The sequence below is a fragment of the Perna viridis genome, chromosome 1 (genome assembly GCF_037379345.1).
Source record: "Perna viridis isolate PV_CMFRI_1.1 ecotype Kerala chromosome 1, ASM3737934v1, whole genome shotgun sequence".
Taxonomy (NCBI): Eukaryota; Metazoa; Mollusca; class Bivalvia; order Mytilida; family Mytilidae; genus Perna; species Perna viridis.
Window position 1 is genome coordinate 11,751,969 of NC_142445.1, and position 22,837 is coordinate 11,774,805.

The window sequence follows — 22,837 nt, forward strand, 5'->3', positions numbered from 1 at the left end:
TCCGAAGATAGTCAAATTCATAGTGAACCTGGTTGTGATTCCTAAGATCTGTTGACTGACCAAGTATCAATTGTTATTCATTTCTGATACCTAAGAATTAAGACTAAATGTAGGTCACAATACTCTAATTCTTTATAGTGTGTTTATCATATAAACGGCATGTAAAATGTATGCACAATTTTAGCCAGTTTTTGTGCTAGTTTCCTTAAATTGGAAATAAATGATCACACATAAAATGGTTTTTGAATGCTATTCAAATTTATTTCAATATGATTAGGGTACAAGTATTAATCTAAGGTCTTATATACACAAAAAGACAAGACAACATCGATTTTCCAATTGTTTCTTTTCCATTCGTAGACTGTGATATTCCGAAAGCACCCTCCTACGGTATTAACATTTACAACTGGTCTGTTTCGCTCGCATTGTAATAAAGTGTCAGATTTTATTTAACACAACAGATTCACCACAGAAAAAAGCTTTAGCACCAAGGAGTACCGATTTCAACAACTTCTATAAACGTTAACAAAGTGTTTTCACCGTTACAAAATTTCATCATGATTTAGTACTTCTGGTATCATACATGTACCTTAATCAATATAAAAGGCAGGACCATATAACTGAAGTTATACACTGATGCATTAAGGATAGCGAATCAGCATCCAAACGAAGGGAGGTATCTGCAACCTATATTATATATTTCTTTGACTGTGTAAAAGATAATTCTGAACCTTAAGAAACTTAATGACTATATTGTATAAAAGTAGTTCGCATTTTCTAATTATGCAATTGATTCTTCAATGTCAAGACAATGAAATGTATAATTATAGGTTACCCATGTTTGTTTCACTCATAATTTCTAGACAGTTACAAGTAATAGATGTAGGGTAATAGGCCAGGACACAAACATTTGTTTTTTCAGCTTGCCTGGCCAAAAGCCAAGTCAGCTTATGCCATCACTTGGCGTCCGTAATCGTCGACGAATTTTCGAAAATCTTCACTTCTAGAGAATTGTCCACAAAATGACCGTTTGCATAGCCACCGGAATTAAAGATAGAACATAGGCGTCTGAAGACATTTTTTGCAAATAACTCAAAAATCTTTGCCTTTAGCGAAATTCTGGCTGGGGATAATATTGTTCAGCATCAAGAGACAGACCTATGCCGAAATTCTGAAAACGATATTGACAACCGATGTAGGAGTTATTACCCCTAAAACAGTTTTTTGGCATTCTTCGTATGTACAACTTTGAAAATGTTCTTCTCATTGTTGTGAATTCAATTAAAGTTTGCATAATTGTTTCGTAGGATAATGCCATACAAAATGACTGTTGGGGTTTTTGATCCATGAAAAGCATAACTTCTGTTACTAAACATAGAACACAGGGGTCAGAAGAAAATGTTTTGCAAATAACTCAATGGTTGTTGCCCTTTGCAACATTCTTGCAGAGTAATATCGATCAGCCTCATGAGACAGAACTATGCCCAAATTTTCAAAACAATTTATCATTTGATTCAGGAGTTGCAGCCCCTGAAACAATTTTTGCCAGTTTTTGCATAAGCAAATAAACATGACCGCCGTTACTAAAAATATAACATAGGAGTCAGAAGGGGTTATTGTTCAGCATCATAAGACAGACTAATTCCGAAATTTTCGAAACGAATCGTATACTAATGTAGGAGTAATCAAGGGAATCAAAAGAATGTAATCCAGGGACAAAGACCAGACATGAAAAACAGACATACACAACAAGTAACATAAAGTAACTAAAATCATGCATACGAAATAAGAAAAGCAAATAAGCAATTCGGACTCCACTCAAAACTGGGAGCATGGACCAGGTGCACCGGTAGGGTAAGCGTCCTCTGCTTTTCTAGAAACACCCGCCGAGTTGCTCATAAAAAGTCAAGTCCGGGGTAGACAAACGAGGAAAGGAAAACTATGACCCGTTGAATAAATCAGTTTTCATGGTGCAGATGGATACACCATAACGATCCACGAGTTCACGATGACGACCATAAAACTTCTGTAGTGATGACTTCAATCTTGTAGCAACATAACCCTGTTCCAGAAGCATATTTGTTAGAATTCTAGCGCGATACAAAATATCTGCCTAGTCCCGGCAAGCTCTGGCATAACGTATGAGCTGTGATATAAACACTCCATACGCAGGTGCTGAAGGGATGTTGCCACAGATGAAAGGAAACTCGACCATTCTGAATTAGAATTCATCACGTTTGTCGTAAAGTTTGGTCAAGTTTTCCTTTACCGTTCCTGAAACAATTCTCTTTTTTTCACATGTACATGTACAACTTTGAAAATCTACTTCTCTAAAACCATTTAAGATCATTTAATGGAAATAAAGCAGTTCTTTAGTGTATTTGTGATCGAAATGACTTATGATTTCTAATCCATGAATATATATAGCTGCCTATACTGAAAACGGAACATTGAAAATAATTCAAACACTGTTGCCTTCAGCAAAATTCTGGTTCAGGTCATAAAATCCTATTAAAAGCATTTCCTGCATTTGACTATTCAGTTAATTTTAACTTAGCCTGTCTCATTGTGAAATTTTTCTAATAAGCAAATGGTAAACCAGGTGATCGATTCAGTCTCTCTTGAGCCTCTAGTTATCCATTATAATATTTCTATCATATATTTATAAATGTTGATTTTCCAGTTGTTCTTATCTAAATTTCTGCCACCAAATTACATGTTGAGTAAGTCACAGTATTGTGACATTGTGTTTAAACAACAAAATTATAAAGCATTTTGAAATGTTCTATAAAAAAGAATCTACATGTTCATGTTTATTACAGTAATCAAGGGAACCAAGATTCTAGCGGAAATCAAAACAATGTAATCCTGGGACATTTTGATAAGGAGATGTGCATTTCAGTAAAACATGAGCCCAAAAAATTGAAATGGGATATCATGTCAAGAGAAGATCAACAAAAACAAGAAATGTTAGTCTGGGGTCTATTTGAATTTTCTCAATATACAGAAATTAATAAAAAAAAATATAATAATAATTAGTATCAGTCATACGACATCCGTCATAACTTTTGTATGTCATTTGACCTTGGAGTCAGAGGTCAAGGTCATCCTATCTAGAACATTATACTCTACGTTAATGTGATTTACTTACATACTAAATATCAGATATCTGGGTAAAAAGACAAAAAACGTATAGCCAAGACACAGTTTTGTATGGTATTTTGCCAAAGTTCTTATGTTAAATGGTCAAGGTCAAAGGTCATCTACATAAAACATTACTTTCTGCCATGATAAACTTAAAGATCAGATATCAAAGTAAAAAGACCAAAAAGTATCGGCACAGACAAAATTATGAATCGTATTATGCCAAAATTTGTATGTGATTTGACCTTGAGGTTAAAGGTCAAGGTCAAAGTCACCTACTCTGTTACGTAACACTCTGCTGCCTGAGAGGATATACCAACATACCAAATGTTAGAAGTCTAGTCAAAAGACAAAATAAGTTATGGTCAAACTTAGAGAGGTCTTGCTACAAATCCATGCATACATTTGGATAATATCTCCTTTCTAGTGCTGGCAAAACGGGTCTGAACGTATATTTCAAAATACCAAAAAATTAAGAATTTTGGTTGCTGTGATAACCAGCTCTAAACCAATCAGATTGCTTTGTACTTTATTGTTTTCCTTACGACACACTTCATTAATATAATTATGTAGTTTGGCCAATTGCCACCATTAGATATATAAAATTACATTCAAATTGTGATGTTTTTGGATAATTAGGCCTTAAATTGGTGGTTGCTAAGGAGTGGTCGATGCTATGGTAACGGTGAAAATATTTTTTCATTTTTTCATTTTATTTATCGTTTTTCTAATATATCCAACTGATTTAAAGTCAATTTGGATAAACTATCTGACATCGATAAATCACCCACTGCATGACTCTTAGGCGCACTGCTACTTAAATATTGTGACAACATACATGTACATGCATATACTTCAAATGTCATAGTTACATGTAATATTACTAAATCCAGGCTTGTCATAGTCGCATTTTTTGGGGTTTGAGAATCATTGATTAATTCTTAAATATTTAATTTTATTTGAAGTACAAGAATATAAAGACAAATGCAAAAAAAGTTATGTACGCTTTTTGTATGTATAAAAATAAATCTTTTAATAAGTCTTTTCACCAAAACGTAAGGTACACTCAATGCCTCACATGCGTCTCTGCTCATAAAACAGCCCGGAAACTTGACAAGTAGGGAAGCGTTTCCGTGTTATAATATTTAAGTACAATTAAAAGTTTAAATATGTGAAAATTTACAACTTCAAACTCATTTTGCAAAGCTCATGTTGCAGATCGAATCGAGAACGTTGTGTTTATTTTATTTGTAACTCAGTACAGAATATTTACACATTGTAATATTCTACGGTGTCTTATTATCACTGAATAATTGAAAAGGCACTAAAATGCAACCAAATTTAGGAGCATTTTTTCAGTTATGAAATAGTCAACTTTTGTCGGAAAAAGTTCTTTTTTACATTTTAGAAATTCTATATATGTAATCTTACATGTTACCCGTTTTCCGATATCTACAAAAAATATTTATCAAAGTGTATTGTTTATCATAACCGTCCGCTGCACTATATATTGAGTATTCACCATGCAGTTAAAGGAAATACTGTTTTCTTCTGTCACGGAAACGTATTAACACATGAAATTAGCATAGGCAACTTTTAAATAATAAAAACAAAAGCCGGATAGTCAAACAATGAACTTGTTTTCGGTTTTTTGATAGATATTAAGGATGGTTTTTTATTTTATTTTGTGTGTGTGTGTGTGTGTGTGTGTGTGTGTGTTCTAATTTCACCTTAATTGAACATAAGCTTACAAGATTTTACCTTGAAATATTTTCTCTGTCAAGTGTAGACAAAACTGTAATATCTCCAGTGTTTACATCTATCACAAATACGTCCGATATCATGTGATAAACAAAGACATTATTGTTAGAAACAGCCGAATCAGCATCGCTGGCAGTCATAGATGCGACGATGGTTCCGACAGTAACATTTTCATCGATGGTTACTGCAAAATCATTGGGTTGAAAAAGAGGTGCATTGTCATTTATATCATTGATACTCAATTTTACAAGACAGTTGGACGACAAGCTGGCGGACCCATTGTCCTTTGCTTCAACAACTACGGAAAATAAAGATTTTGTTTCGAAGTCAATATCGGATATAGCTTTTAACTCCCCGTTGGATTCATTAACGGCAAATACCGTGGATCCATCACCGCTTATGACTGTGTACGTGACTATACCGTTCAAACCAGAATCTTCATCCGTCGCCAAAACATTTCCAAAATTACTTCCAATGGTTAAATTTTCATTTATTGTAAAGGTGTAAACATTTTGGGAGAATGAAGGAGTGTGATCGTTTTCGTCTGTGAGTGTAATATATATCCATGTGTAATCTGACCTAGAATCTGATTCATTAATACCTGTGTCAATAACTTGGACTGATATGTTGTATTCATTTGGGCTTGAATCGTAGTCAAGAACAGACCACACCGTTAATACACCGGAATATTCATCTAAGAGAAATTCAGTATACGTAGCATTGTCGGCTATGTAATAACGAAGTGTTCCATAATTTCCTGTGTCGACATCAGAGGCCGAGAATGTATATAAAGCTGTCCCAATAGCAATTGTTTCACTTATAGTGATAAACTGGCTTTGATTAGAGAAAATAGGTGCGTATTCATTGACAGCTAAAACCTCGACATTAACGTATGCATTATCTGACAACGGTACCGTGCCATTGTCCTGTACACGAACATGGAGCTGAAATAAAGATGTAGACTCGCGATCAATATCTTTTGCTAGTACCAATTTATTGTCAGACAAATTAAAAGTGTCGCCCAAATTGCCTGTTATTATAGAATAGGTAAACCCGTTTGCACCATTCTCATCTCTGTCGTCATCTGTCGCCATCAGTGTCAAGAGTGTTGCTCCGATTGCAGCATTTTCGTATATAGATACGGAGTATGCGTTTTGTGAAAACTGAGGGTAGTTATCGTTTATATCTAACACGATGATACTTATATAAGCAGTCGAAGTGTAAGAATCTGTCAAATATGTTTCAGAATCAAACACTGTCAACGTCAAATTAAAAAAATCCGTTGTTTCTCGGTCAATCGACCTCGTAAGTTTAATTTTTCCATTGTCGTCAACAGAAAAATGTCCGCTTTCATCACCTGATGCTATAAAATATGATATAGATCCGTGTTTTAAACCAGTATCACTGTCGGATGCATTCGCTGTTATGACTTCACTGCTTAGAGATAAATCCTCAGAAATTGATGTTTCATAGATGATGGACGCAAATACTGGGGGTTCTTCGTTCACTGGAGTTACGTCAACAACTATTGTAGAACTTGTACTCAAACTAGGAGAACCAGTGTCGAAGACTACAAGCAAAAGAGTATATTGAGTTGTTGTTTCATAATCTAGACTTGCATTTAATAGCAAGACCCCAGAAGAGCTGTTTATATTGAATTTTCCTTCAGAATTTCCGGATGTTATTGTAAATATAAGACTTTGCCCATCTACGTCGGCATCGGAACATAACGGCGAAAGTAATTCCGTTCCAGCTATTGTGCTCTCATTATAAGAAATACTATAAATGTTTTGATCACAATACGGGGTATTGTCGTTCACATTAGATACTGTTATTGTAAGATTTGTTGAACTCTTTCGTGTTCCATCAGTAACTTGTATTTCAATTATGTAACTGCCGACTGATTCGGCGTCAAGTGCTTTATGCAACTGAACTGTACCAGTGGTAGATCCAATTATAAATTCGTCGTTTGAAATACCATTTTTTATTGAAAATACTAGTGAATCATTTGAAAAATCACCGTCAGTTGCAACAATACTGTAAATAGTTCCCGCTATCGGAAAATCTTCGGATATCGTTACATTGTATGGACCAGGGGGTGAAAATTCAGGTGTAAACTCGTTGACATCGCTTATTGTTATGAAAATGGTAACTGTTGTCGAGTATTGCTGGTCTGTGATATTGATATACACTGTTAACGAAGAAACATATTCACTGTCAAGGCTATCATTAAAAACGGTTAAAACACCACTACTCGAGTTGATAACGAATTTATCCACTGAACCTATCAAATAGTACGACAAACTGGAAGTAGAATCTTGGTCTGAACACATTAACTGAACGATAGTGTCTCCACCTGTACTGTTTTCAAAGACGGTTTCACTAATAGCGTTTTGAGAACAAACTGGTGTATTATCATTAACATCGATAACCGATATAAAGATGTATGCAGTATCCGTTAGTATTGGATTTCCACCATCAGATCCGGTTACAGTAAGATTATAAAAAGTTGTCGACTCTGCATCGAGAGCCTCTATTATTTTTACATCGCCACTGGAGTGGTCGATTGAGAACTTTGCTTCGTCATTTCCAAATAAAATGGAGTATGCAATTTGTCCTGAAAATGTATGGAGACAGACATATTACTTCACCGCTTATGAAATCTAACCGATTAAATGCTTACAAAATCCTTAGTAGCGCTTTAGGCTGTTAGCAAAAGGTATGTTTCCTACTAAACTGCCCATCTGCCAAAAGCCTTAAAAAATACATGTGAACACGGACTATTAAAAAGCAAGCTTAATGTTTCAGTACTTTCAAAAAATATAATATATATTCAATAGAAAGTAAGTCGATTTTTAACCAATATACATACCGAACATTCCAGAATCAGGATCAACAGCATGGACTTTCCCAACAACAGTCGACAAAGGTAAATTTTCCTGTACCGTAAACTGGTAGGTTGTATTCTCAAAACCAGGTTGATTGTCGTTCACGTCTTTAAAAATATGATTTGACAAATATAAGGCGAAGTATAACTCAAATAAAGCAAGTTGTAGTGCTGAATGTATCACTGAAGATTCATTTATTCTAAGAACAAAAGAGTAGTTTATTTTTTTATTTTTGTGTAGATAAATTATCAAAGAAACTTTAGAAAGCCCTACATTTTATGAATCGTAACATATCATAATTACCCGACACCTTTATATCAATGTGCACCGTGGTTGTTAAGGCTGGATTGCCGGAATCTACAACGTCTACTACTAAACTGTAGGAATCTAAAGTTTCCCGATCCAATAAAGATGCAATTGTTAAATCTCCTGTTTGGCTGTCAATGCTAAATTTCGCGTCATCATTACCGCTCACCATCACAAAATTCGTCTTATTGTTTAAAGAATCAGGATCATTGTCACTGTCATTACAGAAAACATTCAAAATATTAGAAGAAACCGTCGTATTTTCTGATACAGATATCACATATGCCGTTGAACTGCATGTTGGCTGGACGTCATTTACATCTGAAAGTAAAACTGTTAAAGTGTATGTTGAGGTATAACTTGGTAACGTTCCTCCGTCAGCCGCTAAAATGTTCACATCATATACATCATTTGTTTCCTTATCCAATTCTGCTGTCAATTTGACAGCTCCAGATACACTTTCAACAGAAAAAGTATTGGACCCATTAATACTATAAGTGATAACACCGTCATTTCCATGGTCCAAATCTGTGGCAGTCACAGTAATAATTACAGTTCCAACAGTCGTGTTCTCTGATAGCGATACAGACGAAAAATTCGGAATGAAATTAGGAGTATACTCATTATATGAGAGTACGTTGACTTCTATAGTTGCGGTACTAGAAAGATTTCTTGAATCCTCAGCTTTCACTATCAGCCGATGACCCGTAGAGTTTTCATAATCTAATTCCAAAACGAGACTAACTATGCCAAATGTGTCGTTTAAGGCGAAGATGTTGAACGTATTTCCATCAACGATAGAATATTTGATACTTTCTCCGTCCATGTCGGTGGCATTTATTGTTACAACATGTGTTCCTGCAGGCACATTTTCCCGCAATGAAACAATGTAACTAGAAGATGTAAACTGGGGTGGGTTTTCATTTTCGTCTAATACATTTATAAGAATAGTCGCAGAGGACGAACGAGACGAATCGACAGTTCCAGAATCTAAGGCAATGACTATCAGTGTATAACTAGGTGTTGTTTCTTTATCAAGAGCTGCTTTAATTGTTATTTCCCCTGAAACATAATCAACTGCAAATGCATCATATGATGCATTGAAAAAATAGTATACCAAATCTGCCGTATCTGAATCAGTTGCTGAAACCTTGACGATTCCTAAACCGACAGAAGATGCTTCAGAAGCATATATGGAGTATGTGGATAAGGAAAATAGAGGATCATGTTCGTTCACATCTGTTACAATAACATTGATGAAAACGGATGTCGTTCTTTTTGTTCCTCCTCCATCTGTAACATAAATAAGTATTGTGTAGCTAATCACAGTCTCATAATCTAAAGAAGTTGCAGTAAATACATATCCACTGGAGTTAATGGAAAATATTGTTGAATCATTGACTTCATTTATAGATGCGATAATGTAAGACATATTTCCGTTGTCGCCACTATCGGCGTCAGAACAACTTATGCTGGCAATGCTCGATCCTATAGTTGCGTCTTCTCTAATAGATTTTGAATACGACGTTGGTGAACAATTTGGATCATTGTCATTTATATCATTCACAATGACCGTGACGTTAGTAACATTGCTACGTGAAGTAGAACCTTGATCCGACACTGTAACCTCAACAGTATATGAAGTTAAAGACTCGTAATCTAAATGGTCTTTTATAAACAAAATTCCACTCTCGGAATCAATATAGAATTTAGCATGTGTGCAAGCAAACGAAATTTCCCCGTCGATTCCTAAATCCAAGTCACTTGCATATATGTGCACAACTGATGTCCCAATAGCAATATCTTCGTCAACGACGGCTGAGAATGTGTCATTAAAGACAGGGTTGAATTCGTTTACATTGACTACATGTACTGTTATATAGGCTGTTGAATAAAGAGATTCGCTATCACCGTTTCTATCAAATGCCCTGATAGTCAGAAAATGTGAAACCGCAGTCTCAAAATCCAGCTGTACAGTTGTTGTCAAATCGCCTGTTGATGAATTGATTTGGAAATATCCAGAGGGGTCTCCATCTTTATATAGAAATACATATGAAATAAAGAAAACATAAGAAATGAGTGTCCGTAGCTTAAAAGTGATAAATAGTGAAATAAATCAAAACTGTGTTGAGAATAATTAAATTTGAAGAAAGACACTTTATGGTCCATTCCAGTTATCAAAATCAACCCCAAAATCAAAAACTGAATTTCGATCTTAAATGGACAGATTGGAAGTTATATGATATTTGTAAGTTTGGTATCAATTTAAAATCCGTTTCCTTCGTCGCTATATGATTTGATTCAGTTTGGTTCTGTTTTCATTTTTCAAATACTGATCAAGAATGTCTGTTATGAAAAAAAATCATTTTTATTTCCAATTTTAAAATCAATAAAACTTAATCGAAGGCGATATTTTGTAAAGTTATGACAGAAATACCCATAGTCGTAAAGAGAAGATCGAGACAGAATTCAGAACTTAATTATATGCATATGTTCTAATTACCAAAAATCATGTACTGAATTAACGCATTTGTATCAGTATTCTGATCGTCTGCGTCAGTAGCCATTACTGTTAAAATAACACTGCCTCCAGCTATATCTTCTTCCGATACTGATCCACTTAAATCACAATTATAATTACAGAAAAAAATAGTAATAAGATATGGTTCATTACAAAAAAACGTGTGTACTTTATAATAAGGAGGTTCTTTTAGTGGATAATGATAATCTCATATTTCAGGCTTGAAAAAAACACATTGTTGCTATTTATTGATTTTGCCAACTTCTAAAACGTAAAATGCGACAAAATGCTTTAGGTTTCCAGTTTTTGAAAGATAATGTAAGTTCTTTTTTCTCTTACAATTTAGAATAAAGGGAAACAATAGTTACAAGAAGTCGTGTGAAATCGCTTCACTTTTTCCCGATTAAAGGAATAAGACCGTCTACTTCAATTAAGTGCAAACTAACATCTAGTCTTAAATATTGACCTGTAAGATACTGGGTTAAAGATAGGTGCATTGTCGTTAACATCAGCAACATCAAAAGAAACTGTGGCATCTTTGGAATTGGTGCCGTCTGAGACCGATATGTTTATTGAGTAACTTTGTGTTGTCTCTCTGTCAAGATTGTTTATCAGACGGATATCTCCGGTAGATAGGTCAACGCTAAACATTGTAGTTGATGACGTCATACTGTATGTGAGCGTGTCACTTGAATCAGCATCTGTAGCTTTGACAGTAATAAGTATTGTGCCTATTGTTGTATTTTCAGGAACGGTTACTGCGTAGGTACCTAAAATGATAAACATATTCTATGTATACTATAAATTAACGAGTCGGTTTTAAACAGAAATCATCTTGTTCGCCCGTTCGTCCGTCGTAACGTCCGACCTTCCAAATTTGTTCGTCTCAACAATCTTTGATCCAAATTGTTTAATCGATTTTATGTGTCGTTTTACATAGATGGGGCATATGTTGTATGATCGATGTCAACTTTCTTTTTCATGGTGAGACAGGCATTTTCACTATAAGGAATGATAGCAGAAATTAATTGTGATAGCACAAGTCTTGGCTCCCAATAGATGAATTGATTTCAAATTTAATGAGCGACTTAATTTCGATGGGGCATACGTTGTTAATGATATTTGTTGCTGTTCAATATTAACTATCTGTGTGAGTGGGGTGTACCTAGCATGATCATGCATAATCGTATAAATTAATACGCACTTTCTGTCCGCTATTACAAATTGCATGACAAATTATGTTTATTGAAAGGTCGTTAATTTAGAATCCTATTGTGCGCCAAAATGTTTTCTACTGGATAAGTCAAAATTACTCTTAACAAGTTATTTGTGGCATAAAAAAGTTAAGAAGAAAATGTTTTGAAAAGTTAGCCAAAGTGCATGACAAATTCGCACCTGTTAATGAGGGTCAATGCCCCACTTAAAATTAATATTTCTAATTCTTTTTTTTTTCATTTTCTTATAAGACTGAACAACATAACATGATATGATTGAGTAGTTTATCTAAAATAGTGTTATAATTTACACTTATTCATAGCGATGTTCCGATACTTACCGGAAGAAAATATCGGTTCTGCCTCGTTAACGTCTACAATAACAACAGTTCCTGTAACATTGATGTCATGAGTCCCATCTGAAACCATAACAATGATATCAAACGAATCGGTGCCAGATTCAAAATCTATCACAGACTTTAGTTGCAGTACATTAGAGGATAGTTCAAACACGCTGAGGTTTCCTGAAACAAGTGTGTATGACAAACTTCCAAATGAAGAAGAGTCTTTGTCAGAACAATTGAACAATTGCAAAACTGTACCTTCTGCAGTTGACTCTTCAATGCTTACAGTAAAGGACATAGTTTCACATTCAGGTGTATTGTCGTTGATGTCCGTTACGGTTATGTTAACATATGTAGATGCCGAATATGTTCCTACCTGTTCGATTCCTTTAACTGTTAAGACATACTCAGATATTAATTCGTAATCAAGTTGCCCATTAAGACTTATTCTTCCATCGAAAGGGGCAATCGCAAATTTGTTGTCTGCGTCACCAGACAGTATGGAATAAATAAGCTTCCCATATGTTGAATTTGCATTATCAGGGTCTGTAGCTGCAACTGTTTGTATGACTGTTCCAATTGCTGTATTTTCAGCTAGTGATACATTGTATTGTTCAGAGAAAGACGGTCCTCCGTCGTTTATATCGGTTATTTTTAGTTCAATTGATACCAATGTAGATAATGGTGAACTGCCTTTGTCCACAACCGATACCGATAAATTGTAAGAGGACACAGTCTCGAAATCGAGGGATCCTTTGCAAAAAGAAATCATGACAAAATAACATTACAAAATACTTATTCACATAACAAAGGGTAAAAGTTATTCGCTTTAAAAGAGAAAGGCAAAGCGCATTTAAAACGCTTTAATTCAGAACGACACAATTTTAGTCAATACACTTAAATATGCGAAACCGAGTGCCGAAGGTCATTTTAGAAACTTACTCCTTGTCGTTCAATCAGGTAATAGTCAAGACTGTATAAACTTTTCAATGAAGATTCTACTTAAAATATAATACGTGGGAACTCGTCTTAATCCTGTATAGTTGCTTGTCTTACATGTAAAAGACTATAACACTTTATTTTATTCCTTGTATTGAATTTGTAGTCAAGTTCATTCTAATGACTTTAAAAAATACCTAGGTGTTTCCAGTAATAATGTGTAGTTCAAAAGGGGATGAACTGAACATGTATGCAGTAACTTATTTTATTTTTTTGTACAACCCTGTAGTAATACTCATCAAAACTAGAACATTTTAATGAAGTTCCAAAACGGTAAGTGTTGCCAACATTGAATATTTTTTTTTATCCGTTTAGCAAATTAATTGCGCCAATGACAATGTGGACGTAAGATTCACTGTTATTCTCTGGGACTTAGTCAGGAGGACAAGATGTTATTATTAAATGCATTAATAGAGAGAGCGACAATATGCACGTGCAAGTTAGTGGAGTGCAGAATAATGAGAACAAATTTCATCGTCTGGAAGTGATATGTCGCAAAGACAATGTAAAACAACAATAGGCGTCCCCAATAATCATTTTATAAACTAAAACGACTTCTTGGACGTTTTAAAAATCTAACTTTAATAGCAAACAAAATTGAAGTACGCACAATGTTTATATTATGAGAGCGTGAAATTGCAATAAATGTCTTCTCTTTTACTTTCGTCCAAAACTCAGTTACGAGGACAAACAATATTGAAATGCAAGAATTCAGGTGAATGAACAAATGCGGTTCAATACACACATATACATATACTAATAATAAGTCATATATTTTATGACAATTTTATTTAAAATACATCCATGAAAAGTCAACGTTCTCTGCTGACTAAGTACTGCTCGTTCACGTGCCTACAACTATTTGTCATTTACAGTGAAACTTATTACTGGTCAAAAAGAAATGCTGTGCTCGCTTATTGGCAATGCCTTCTCCAAATTACTGCGTTACTAAATTTGGGAGTTATCTCATTCTAGTATTTTATAGAAACCATTCAGAACAATTAAATTACCGTTGGGTTTGTTTTGTATACAACCATGTCAATGTTCACATGTGAGTCATAAGAGTTGCTGATGATTTCTATAATCTAAGCAAAACCATGCTTTTTACACGATAACCATGGTACAAGCCACAAATCTTTTTAGAGGTAAATAAATCATTTTTGCAATGTATTTTCAATGAAATTAAAACATAAATTAGAAAATAAGCAGAATTTAATCTGAAACCTCTGTGTAAAACACCCCTTGTTAACTGTCATCAGGTCTAAACTAAGTATGACAATTAAGTGCATTTGTATTATAGAGCTAGTGCAATGAAAATACTTTGTGACTGCTTTTAGCATTTTTACCTGTTACATTGATGGAAATTGCTGTTTCGGATTCTACAAGACTGAAAACAGAGCCTGGATTTTGATTCAAGGTATACGTCAAATTTCCATTGTCGGCCGAGTCGATATCAGTACATTGTAAATCACCAACTACTGCAGAGGACGTAGCTATAAAAAGGGATTAGGTATATAAAAAATGTGTGATTGTCTTATGACTGTCCGTCTGAATAATTTTAACATGAAATTTTATTTAAAAAAAATAAATAACTTCAATTTACTGTGAGTTTTTAAATATAAAAAAAGCTCATCATAGAGGTAATTGATACTTCCTCCATTTACTTTACTAAGAGATTAATCTGAAGTTATAGCTTCTAATTACTTGCATATACTGGTTCTTTCCTTAATGTTTAAAGATTTTTGTTTTTGGTTCTTACCCGTGTTTTCTGGTATACTCAGTACGTATAGTGATTGTACACACGTTGGAGTGTTATCATTGACATCTGTCACAGACACAGTAACAGTTCCGGTTCCCTACAAGATAGAAAGCATAATATCTTGGAACTGTAGGAAAATAAATGCGCCGTCTTCTTATTTTTCGCCTTTTAGATCATTATGTAACATGTACAAAAAAAACAGTTTTCAATCTTCCTTTTGCTTTTTTAGAAAGTCTCACGTCAGTGACGTTGTACAGCTTACCTTTAAGCCCCCTCCATCTTCAGCTATAAGAGTTATCTCATAGTATTTTGTTACGAGACTGTCGAAATCAAGAGCTTGACTCAACCTTATGTTTCCAGAGTCGGTGTCTATTGAAAACAATCCCGTTCCACTATTTGTTACTAGAAATAAATAACAGAGGAAAGTGGAAGATTGTATTCAAACACAAGTAAAAAGTAAAAAATATGGAGCAAACAATTTTTGTTATCACATCGACTGCTAATATTAAAAAAAGAAATGAAAACCAATTAAACTAGAATAATTGCCGGTTATTCTTACTAAATGAGAAAATGCACAACGGATTCATGTGATAAAAAATGTGTGAACGTTTTGTCGCATTTTATCGAAAAGTTTCCCTGCCTGCAGAAATTATTCATATGTAAAAGATGAGTCACAACGGTAACTGCAAGATTACACATAAAATGCACCATCTACTACTATTTCACACTAATATACAACAAAGTTTAAATAATTTTGAAAATTTGTGAAACGGACATACATATAAATTTTTATTTCAAAGTATTTTAGAACTTCTAACCTGATGTTATAGAGTATGATATTATATTGTGTGGAGAATAATCACTGTCCGCAGCCGTAAAAGTTGTTATTTCAGTTCCGACTGCCACGTCCTCTGCTACTGTTTCGGTAATCGCAGCTGTAAAGGTTGGACTGAATTCATTCACTGCATCTACTACAACTGTTATTGGTACCAATATAGAGTTTGAACCATCGCTGACAGTCACATCAAATGTGTAAGACTGCGTTGCACTGTCGTAGTCAATAGCTGAAATAAATGTATTATCAAGAAATTAGTCTGGAAATAAACGAATTTCAGTTAATTCTAAAATAATGTAAAGGCTTTTAATCACTACATTACGCAAGTCACCTTTGATTTATCACGTACGTATCGCCAGTCATTAGCAGAAACGACCATGTTGATGTATTCATCCATGTAATTTGTTTTAACCTCTTTAAAACAAGTTGTTATGTCTTCTTGAGTTAAATAGATTGCAAAATATATGCCATAATGTGAAATAAGTATACAAGGAAAAAGCCGTAATACAACCGTTTTCATCTCGTAAATTTTAACATTTAACAGTAAAATTTTAACGCGCTGAGTTTTACAATATGCTTGAAATCTACTTATTTTGCTTATTTTCCATTAAATAGTAAATTGAGATATATAACTAACTAGATGCTGTGGTGATAACCCCAGAAGAGTCAACTTCAAACTCTGCTTTAGATTCACTGTAGATTAGTGCAGTCCCTGCATCATTGTCAGAACAGGACAAGCTTGTAACCTGAATTGAAACTTTCGAATGTACATATAATATCAGAAAAACACTACCTTTTCCAGTATACTGTCGTACATGCCAACTTTACTTCGTTTTATCCATATAGGAAACGCGCTTAACTAAAGAATATCTAAATGGCCCTGTCATGTGATTCTTAATGTTTGTTCAACAGATCATATATCTGATATATCATGTTTTTTTCTATAAATACAAAACAATAAAAAATTCAGGTTAACTGTAGATGTATGTCAGGAAGACCATTTACAAATTCTGCGAGGTCAAGAACAAACAAGTGTTGCAATACGAAATACATTACTTACAACCTTACCAGCTAAAGTCTTTAAAGCAATTCTTATAAGAAGAAAAAAATGTATCATGTAATTACCACTTCCCCAATCGATACCCCTTCTGATAAATTGACAGTCCCTACTGTTGAGCACGACGGTTTATTGTCGTTTGCATCCGATATAGTAATATACACCGTACATGTTGTGGCTCGAGAGGGACTTCCATTGTCTTTGGCTTCTAATTTAAGTGTGTATGAACTGGAAGTCTCGAAATCAAGGCTCTTGATTAAAGTTAACCGACCATCTGACGAACCAACACGGAAAGAGCTATCAGTGTTGCCAGCTACAAGATGTTGAAAAAAACTCTTATTTAATTTAACTTATAACCAACCTTTTGTCACCTGTGGGGCATCTTTACGGATGTGTTTGTGTGTGTGTTTCAACGCTTCAAAGTTTTCAATACCGAAAACACAAATCATTTAACGGAAGAGAAAACGATTGCTACTTCAACTTCTAAAATAAACAAAAATTATTATTTTTTTTAATGTTTGCAATTTGAGCCCCATCTTATATAAGGACTGGTGAACGATCTTATAAAAAATAAACAGTTTTGCCTGAATACAGCTGACGTTTGTTCATGATTACCCCTACTATTCATAAGGATTAACTGTTCAAAAGCTGACCATTTTGCAAAAAAATAATCAGCTTGTTATATTTTGGATTTCGTTAAAGAAACAAACATGTTTGCTTGTTTCACTGGAACAGACACATTATTATTGTTGTTGTTAGTAGTAGTTGTGACTGCTAATGAGGCAAGTTAAACCAAATGACATCAAATGCTGCCATATGTCAGGAACTGACAAGCTAATTAAACTGTTGAATAGCTTATTCCAATAGCACAGAATGATGTAATATGCGAATGCATATGCCTATGGTGAAAAGCTACAAAGAGAAATGAAGCTTCCTTATAACGTAGGTTTAAGCACATAAAAAACAATAACAATGTATCAAATATCCAAACAGCCGAAACGCAGTCAATAAAATGGCGAAGCTAATCTGCAAAAGTCACATGACAATTGACCCTAGAATGGCGATATTTTTCACTGCCAAAACATGCACTGAAAAATCGACTCGTTTCAGCTTCACCGATTAAATCATTAGTGGCATGATTTCGGGTGTTAATATTTTGCTGTCTATTAAAATATAAAAGCTAAATTTTGAAATTGGTGAACTACCATCTTATAAATATATAAACTTTAAAAAGTAGTATAAATTATTACAAGTGTTCATTTATCTTTCACCAGTGATTTTTTAAATAATAAAAATCCTTGCTTCCTTTAATATATTGAGTGAAAGTACTTTGTTCTTTTCGTAAATTTTATTTTAAAATGTAAAATATTACACTACATGTATTTCTTTATTAAAACAGTAAGATCTGTCCTATTAAAAATAAAATTGTTTTTGTCATAATTTAAAGGATTTAAAGCAAAAAAATGTACCAGCATATCATCTTACTTTTTAGAACAGGAATTATAATTTACATAACTAGAAGTTATAACACAATGTATTTTCACTTGTACACCTAATTTCATTATAAGAGGGTATCATTTGAATATGACTTAATTTTGATGTTTAGGAAATAAATTTCACTTCTTCTTCACCTCTGAGAATTAATAACCAATTTAATATCACACACTCGCCCATATATTTGACAAAGTACTAATATATTATCAACATTTTGAGACTTATACCAGAATTAAGTAAATGTACCGATAAGAACAAAATACAGGTATACGGGTGAAAAAATAGTTGATTACACCTGTGATTCTGAACGACCAAATACTTATATTTTATTCCTAAATCTTTAGAAATTAAGAATAAAAATAACATTAATATATTTAAGATGAATTCAATACAAAATCAAGTGAAATATTAATTGCTCACCACGTGTTAACGCATGTACCACTTCAGATGTTGCACAAATCAATCATTAATTAGTGAAACATTATAAAAGCAAGAATATGTATATAAATACATTTTGATGTAAGGCTGAAATATGTTTTTTTAATGTTTTCCTTAATATGAATGAAGATTATGCAGAAAACTGTTTTCCAAAGCTCTAATGAGTGAAATCTCTTTCATTTCTGTATTAAAAAAATCATCATGAAAGAGAATTAGAATGGTTGTATTTTTTATAGATCATTCTTGAAAGAGAATTATATACTGTATAATGGTTGTATTTTTTTTATTGATATCTACACTTACATTTTTAATAATTCATTATTTGTTCATTAAAAATAATGTGTATGCAAGGATTTTTATAGTATATTTCAAACTCCTTGATGTATGTAAACTGAAATAAAGACACTAAAATTATGGACCATTCTGACTTGGATTGGGCACCCCAGTTTGCATTTTAGGGATATATATGTGTATACATGGTGTATACTGATGATAAAAATGAATGTTTATACCATGCTGAACACAATGTTCACTGTTTCAACGTCGTTTGTGTGTTATAAAATCCGAGATAAGTTTCTTTCATACGCATGGAAAAGGGGGGAGGGCTTGAACCATTTTCATGACTAATCCCATCAAAAATAATGCACAAGATATGTTTGGTAACATAACTAACCTGAATGTACATACTCTTGTCCCAATTTTCCTATTTATTGTACTTATCAACTATAATTTCGGTGAGATAGCGCTTGATTTTGTCACTGACAGCGACGTGCACATGTCATTTCGGTGGTCTCAAAAGTTTGCAAACAAACGGTGATCCCGACTTTGAAACATTTAATCCCTTTAGATGGTCAAAGATCATTGGTCAATCTACAGAGAAAACCCCTCTATCTTTAATTATGACGTATTAAATGCGATTCTGTCAGAATTTTTCATTGGGTAATAAAGTAAACAAGGGAAATCTCGTTTTCCGAGAGGGTAATTTTATTTCGATCTCATCGCTCATTGGTCCAAAAAATCACTCCAAAAATAGATGTAAACAAACGTCAACCATTGTTTTCTTGTTTTGTTTGTTTGTTTGGTGGGGTTTAACGTCCGAGCGGCAATATTTCAGCTATATTCAGACGATGAAAATGAAATTGATGATAAAATGAACATGAATGATGATGAAATGAAAAAGGGATGGGACACAAGGACAATGGGGTCGACAAATTTTGATTGCCACTGGAAATAGGGAGAGGTGAGTAGGGTCGGGCAATTTAGCCTCCTGTGGCGGAACCCTATGGTTCCTACTCCGGGAGAATACCACAGTAGGGTTCTTTAACGTGCAAGGAACGTGGCATCTTTCCCAACACGGTGCACCACTATGGTTTGCGGTCAGGTTTTCCGTATTATAGCCTGACAACCCCAGCATGTAACACGCCAGGGGTACCTCATTCAACCATCTGGGACATACATCCCAGTTGCTCTGTGGGCAAAGCGCCCTAGCCCCCGGCTAGGGTTCTGAGCACTATTTAGTCGCCTTCTATGACAAGCTTAGCGCTGCTGCAGGCTTATTCTTTTAACACCCGGACCTACACGGGACTCCATTGTTTTCAGAAATATTACTTAAAATAACTGTTTAAATTATTAAATTATTAATATTTTAAATGATTTTCTAAGGCATACGATACTGAATAATTTCGCGCGGTATTTAAAGCGCCCCCTAATCGGCGTTATCTTCCCATTGTTCAGTGCAGATTGGATCATAAGAATTCGGGGTCACGGAGGCTGTTCGGCAGAAAAATACATGTTTAATAAACCTAATCTACCAAATATCAGTTATGAATACTATCTGTAAAAATAATCAAAACATACATCTCAAATACCTAAATTACCCACAAAAATTATCAAAGCATTCATCATATATATAAAGAAAAACATATATTCCTAACTATAAACCACAATAAACACTTTTGACGACTCCCACGTACACATACGGCGCGCACGCATGTATATAACCGTAACAATAAAAATCGATTAACATACGCACCTACAGTGATTTCACAGGTAATTGTGTGAAAAGAAATAATAACATTTAACAGAATGAAACGGGCAGAAAAGTTATCGTTTATACAAATACGATAACTAGAACACATTTAACAAGTTATAATACAAAAATTAACAAATATCGTGGTATCAGAAGGATTAATAAGCCGAAAATGAGGGGCTCTGACTTAACCTGGCAGCCCGGGTAATATTTTCGTTCCACAAGTTTCTCGCAAATATAACCCCGGGTAATATTTTCGTTCCACAAGTTTCTCTCAAAGGTAACCCCGGGACACCAGTGACGTCTTCTATCTTTTGATTGGCTTAACGGATATGACATTATTTTATTTTATTCTTACACGTTCTAATATTAAAATTTAAAAAAGAAACGTTAAAACATTTCTTTCAAATTACCATATATGCCAACCTTTTTGGAACCAAAAGTGGAAGGGGGTGTTTGCCCCCTCCCCCCCACCCGAAATTTTTTTTATCCTGGAAGCAAAATGCTGCATCCTGGGCACATTTTGGAGGATAAAACACACCTGATAAAGAGTGTGAAAACTTAGCTATTTTGTTCATAATACTCGCCCATCTCCCAGATTTTTTTTACGATGAAGAAAAATACTGCATCCTGCTGGGCCCTAGCCCAGCATGGTTTATTGTTAAGTCTGTCCAACAATATCCACAAAAGGCACACATGTTTCCTTTACGTGAGGCCTTTATGAAGGGGAATTTATCGGTCCATGAGGAATTGAATGTATTGTCATAACGCTTCATAACTTGGACTTCCATTTCTGGGGCTTCATCTCCCATCTTTGTATTGTATCAGAGATTTTCCCCAAGTTCAAAATCTAGCGCGCCAATAAACTTTTTTTAATTACATGGTGCATATAAAATAGCCAATGAAAAGGTTGGTGTATATACTACGTCGAACATGCGTTTCACTCCTCTTTATTAAACTCCCCAGTAATGACAAAGTTGTCACATTATGGACTCGACCATAACAGAGAGTTGAATTAAATTAAGATGAAAAAAATCATTTTTGCAATCGGTAGAAAAGTTTCTGAAGTCGATAGGCGGTAGAAACGCCAGAAAAAGGCGGTACGGTTGGCATGAAGGAATTACTTACATCAATTTTCGATACAACTGCACAATAATAAAGTTAATTTAGATACTTTCTTCTTTGTTTATTTCGTAAGCGACAATTTACTCATATATTGTGCATATCCTGAGTCTATATTTTAGCGATCTTAGGGTCGCTTATGATACTGATCAGGGAACCAGATTAGGCTCTGGCTGAGCGTCGTAGTAGACAAAAGGTAACCTCCGGAATTCCGATTTCCGGAAAATAACCAAAAATACAGGAGCCGTGATAGTAGTAGTAGTAGTGGTAGTAGTTGTTGTTTTTGTTTTTTGTTTATTTTTTGGTTTGTTTTGTTTTGTTTTTAGAAGTAGTATTTTTTTAAGTTGAAAGTTTGTTTAACAGAGAAGAAAGTGGGAAACCTGAAGAATATTCACAGTTAGGTGCAAGAATACACACATTTATATTGAGCAATGTCTAGTTAAAGATGATATTAAGTACTTCTCCATCTACGAATCAGGCAAATATGTATAAGATATGACACACGAAGAAAAAAAACGGAGAGAATTTATTGCATTATCTACGTATTGATACCCCATTATCTCCATAAATAACTATCAAAGTGTTTGTAAAATTTCCCTTTTTAGATATTGAAAGGTCAAATTTAGTATAAGTGCATTATAGATAAATGACGAAAAAATTTTTCACGATATAAGCAGTCAAAAATATCTACATTATATATGTCTCAGGATAAATTGTAAATGTTAAAGCGTGTTTTCTAGAATTTTGAATATATTGTAGGCAAAAAAGACCAAATTAAGAAAATGTGCCGCCCATTGCCTGATTCTTATACAGAATGGTACTTAATATCTTAACGATGAAATAATACTAGTAAATACAATATATCTATATTCAAAAATCAGCCTCTATTCAAATTCATATGAGAATTAAATGCAACGCATTCAAAA

The 22,837-nt window shown here is 34.1% G+C and overlaps 1 protein-coding gene across 1 annotated transcript in view; it reads right to left on the minus strand.

The window, feature by feature from the left end:
• The window catches only part of LOC148627263 (protocadherin Fat 4-like), a 61,579-nt gene that overhangs the window by 14,025 nt on the left and 24,717 nt on the right, over positions 1 to 22,837 (minus strand). Inside the window, exons 9-20 of the mRNA XM_088570561.1 lie at positions 16,897 to 17,141; positions 16,409 to 16,517; positions 15,755 to 16,000; positions 15,199 to 15,338; positions 14,937 to 15,033; positions 14,524 to 14,670; positions 12,176 to 12,931; positions 11,087 to 11,390; positions 10,603 to 10,718; positions 8,097 to 10,133; positions 7,778 to 7,900; positions 4,906 to 7,522 (exon numbers count right to left, since the gene is read on the minus strand). Of these exons, the coding sequence (XP_088426687.1) occupies positions 4,906 to 7,522; positions 7,778 to 7,900; positions 8,097 to 10,133; positions 10,603 to 10,718; positions 11,087 to 11,390; positions 12,176 to 12,931; positions 14,524 to 14,670; positions 14,937 to 15,033; positions 15,199 to 15,338; positions 15,755 to 16,000; positions 16,409 to 16,517; positions 16,897 to 17,141 (6,937 nt within the window). The remainder of the gene's footprint in view (positions 1 to 4,905; positions 7,523 to 7,777; positions 7,901 to 8,096; positions 10,134 to 10,602; positions 10,719 to 11,086; positions 11,391 to 12,175; positions 12,932 to 14,523; positions 14,671 to 14,936; positions 15,034 to 15,198; positions 15,339 to 15,754; positions 16,001 to 16,408; positions 16,518 to 16,896; positions 17,142 to 22,837) is intronic.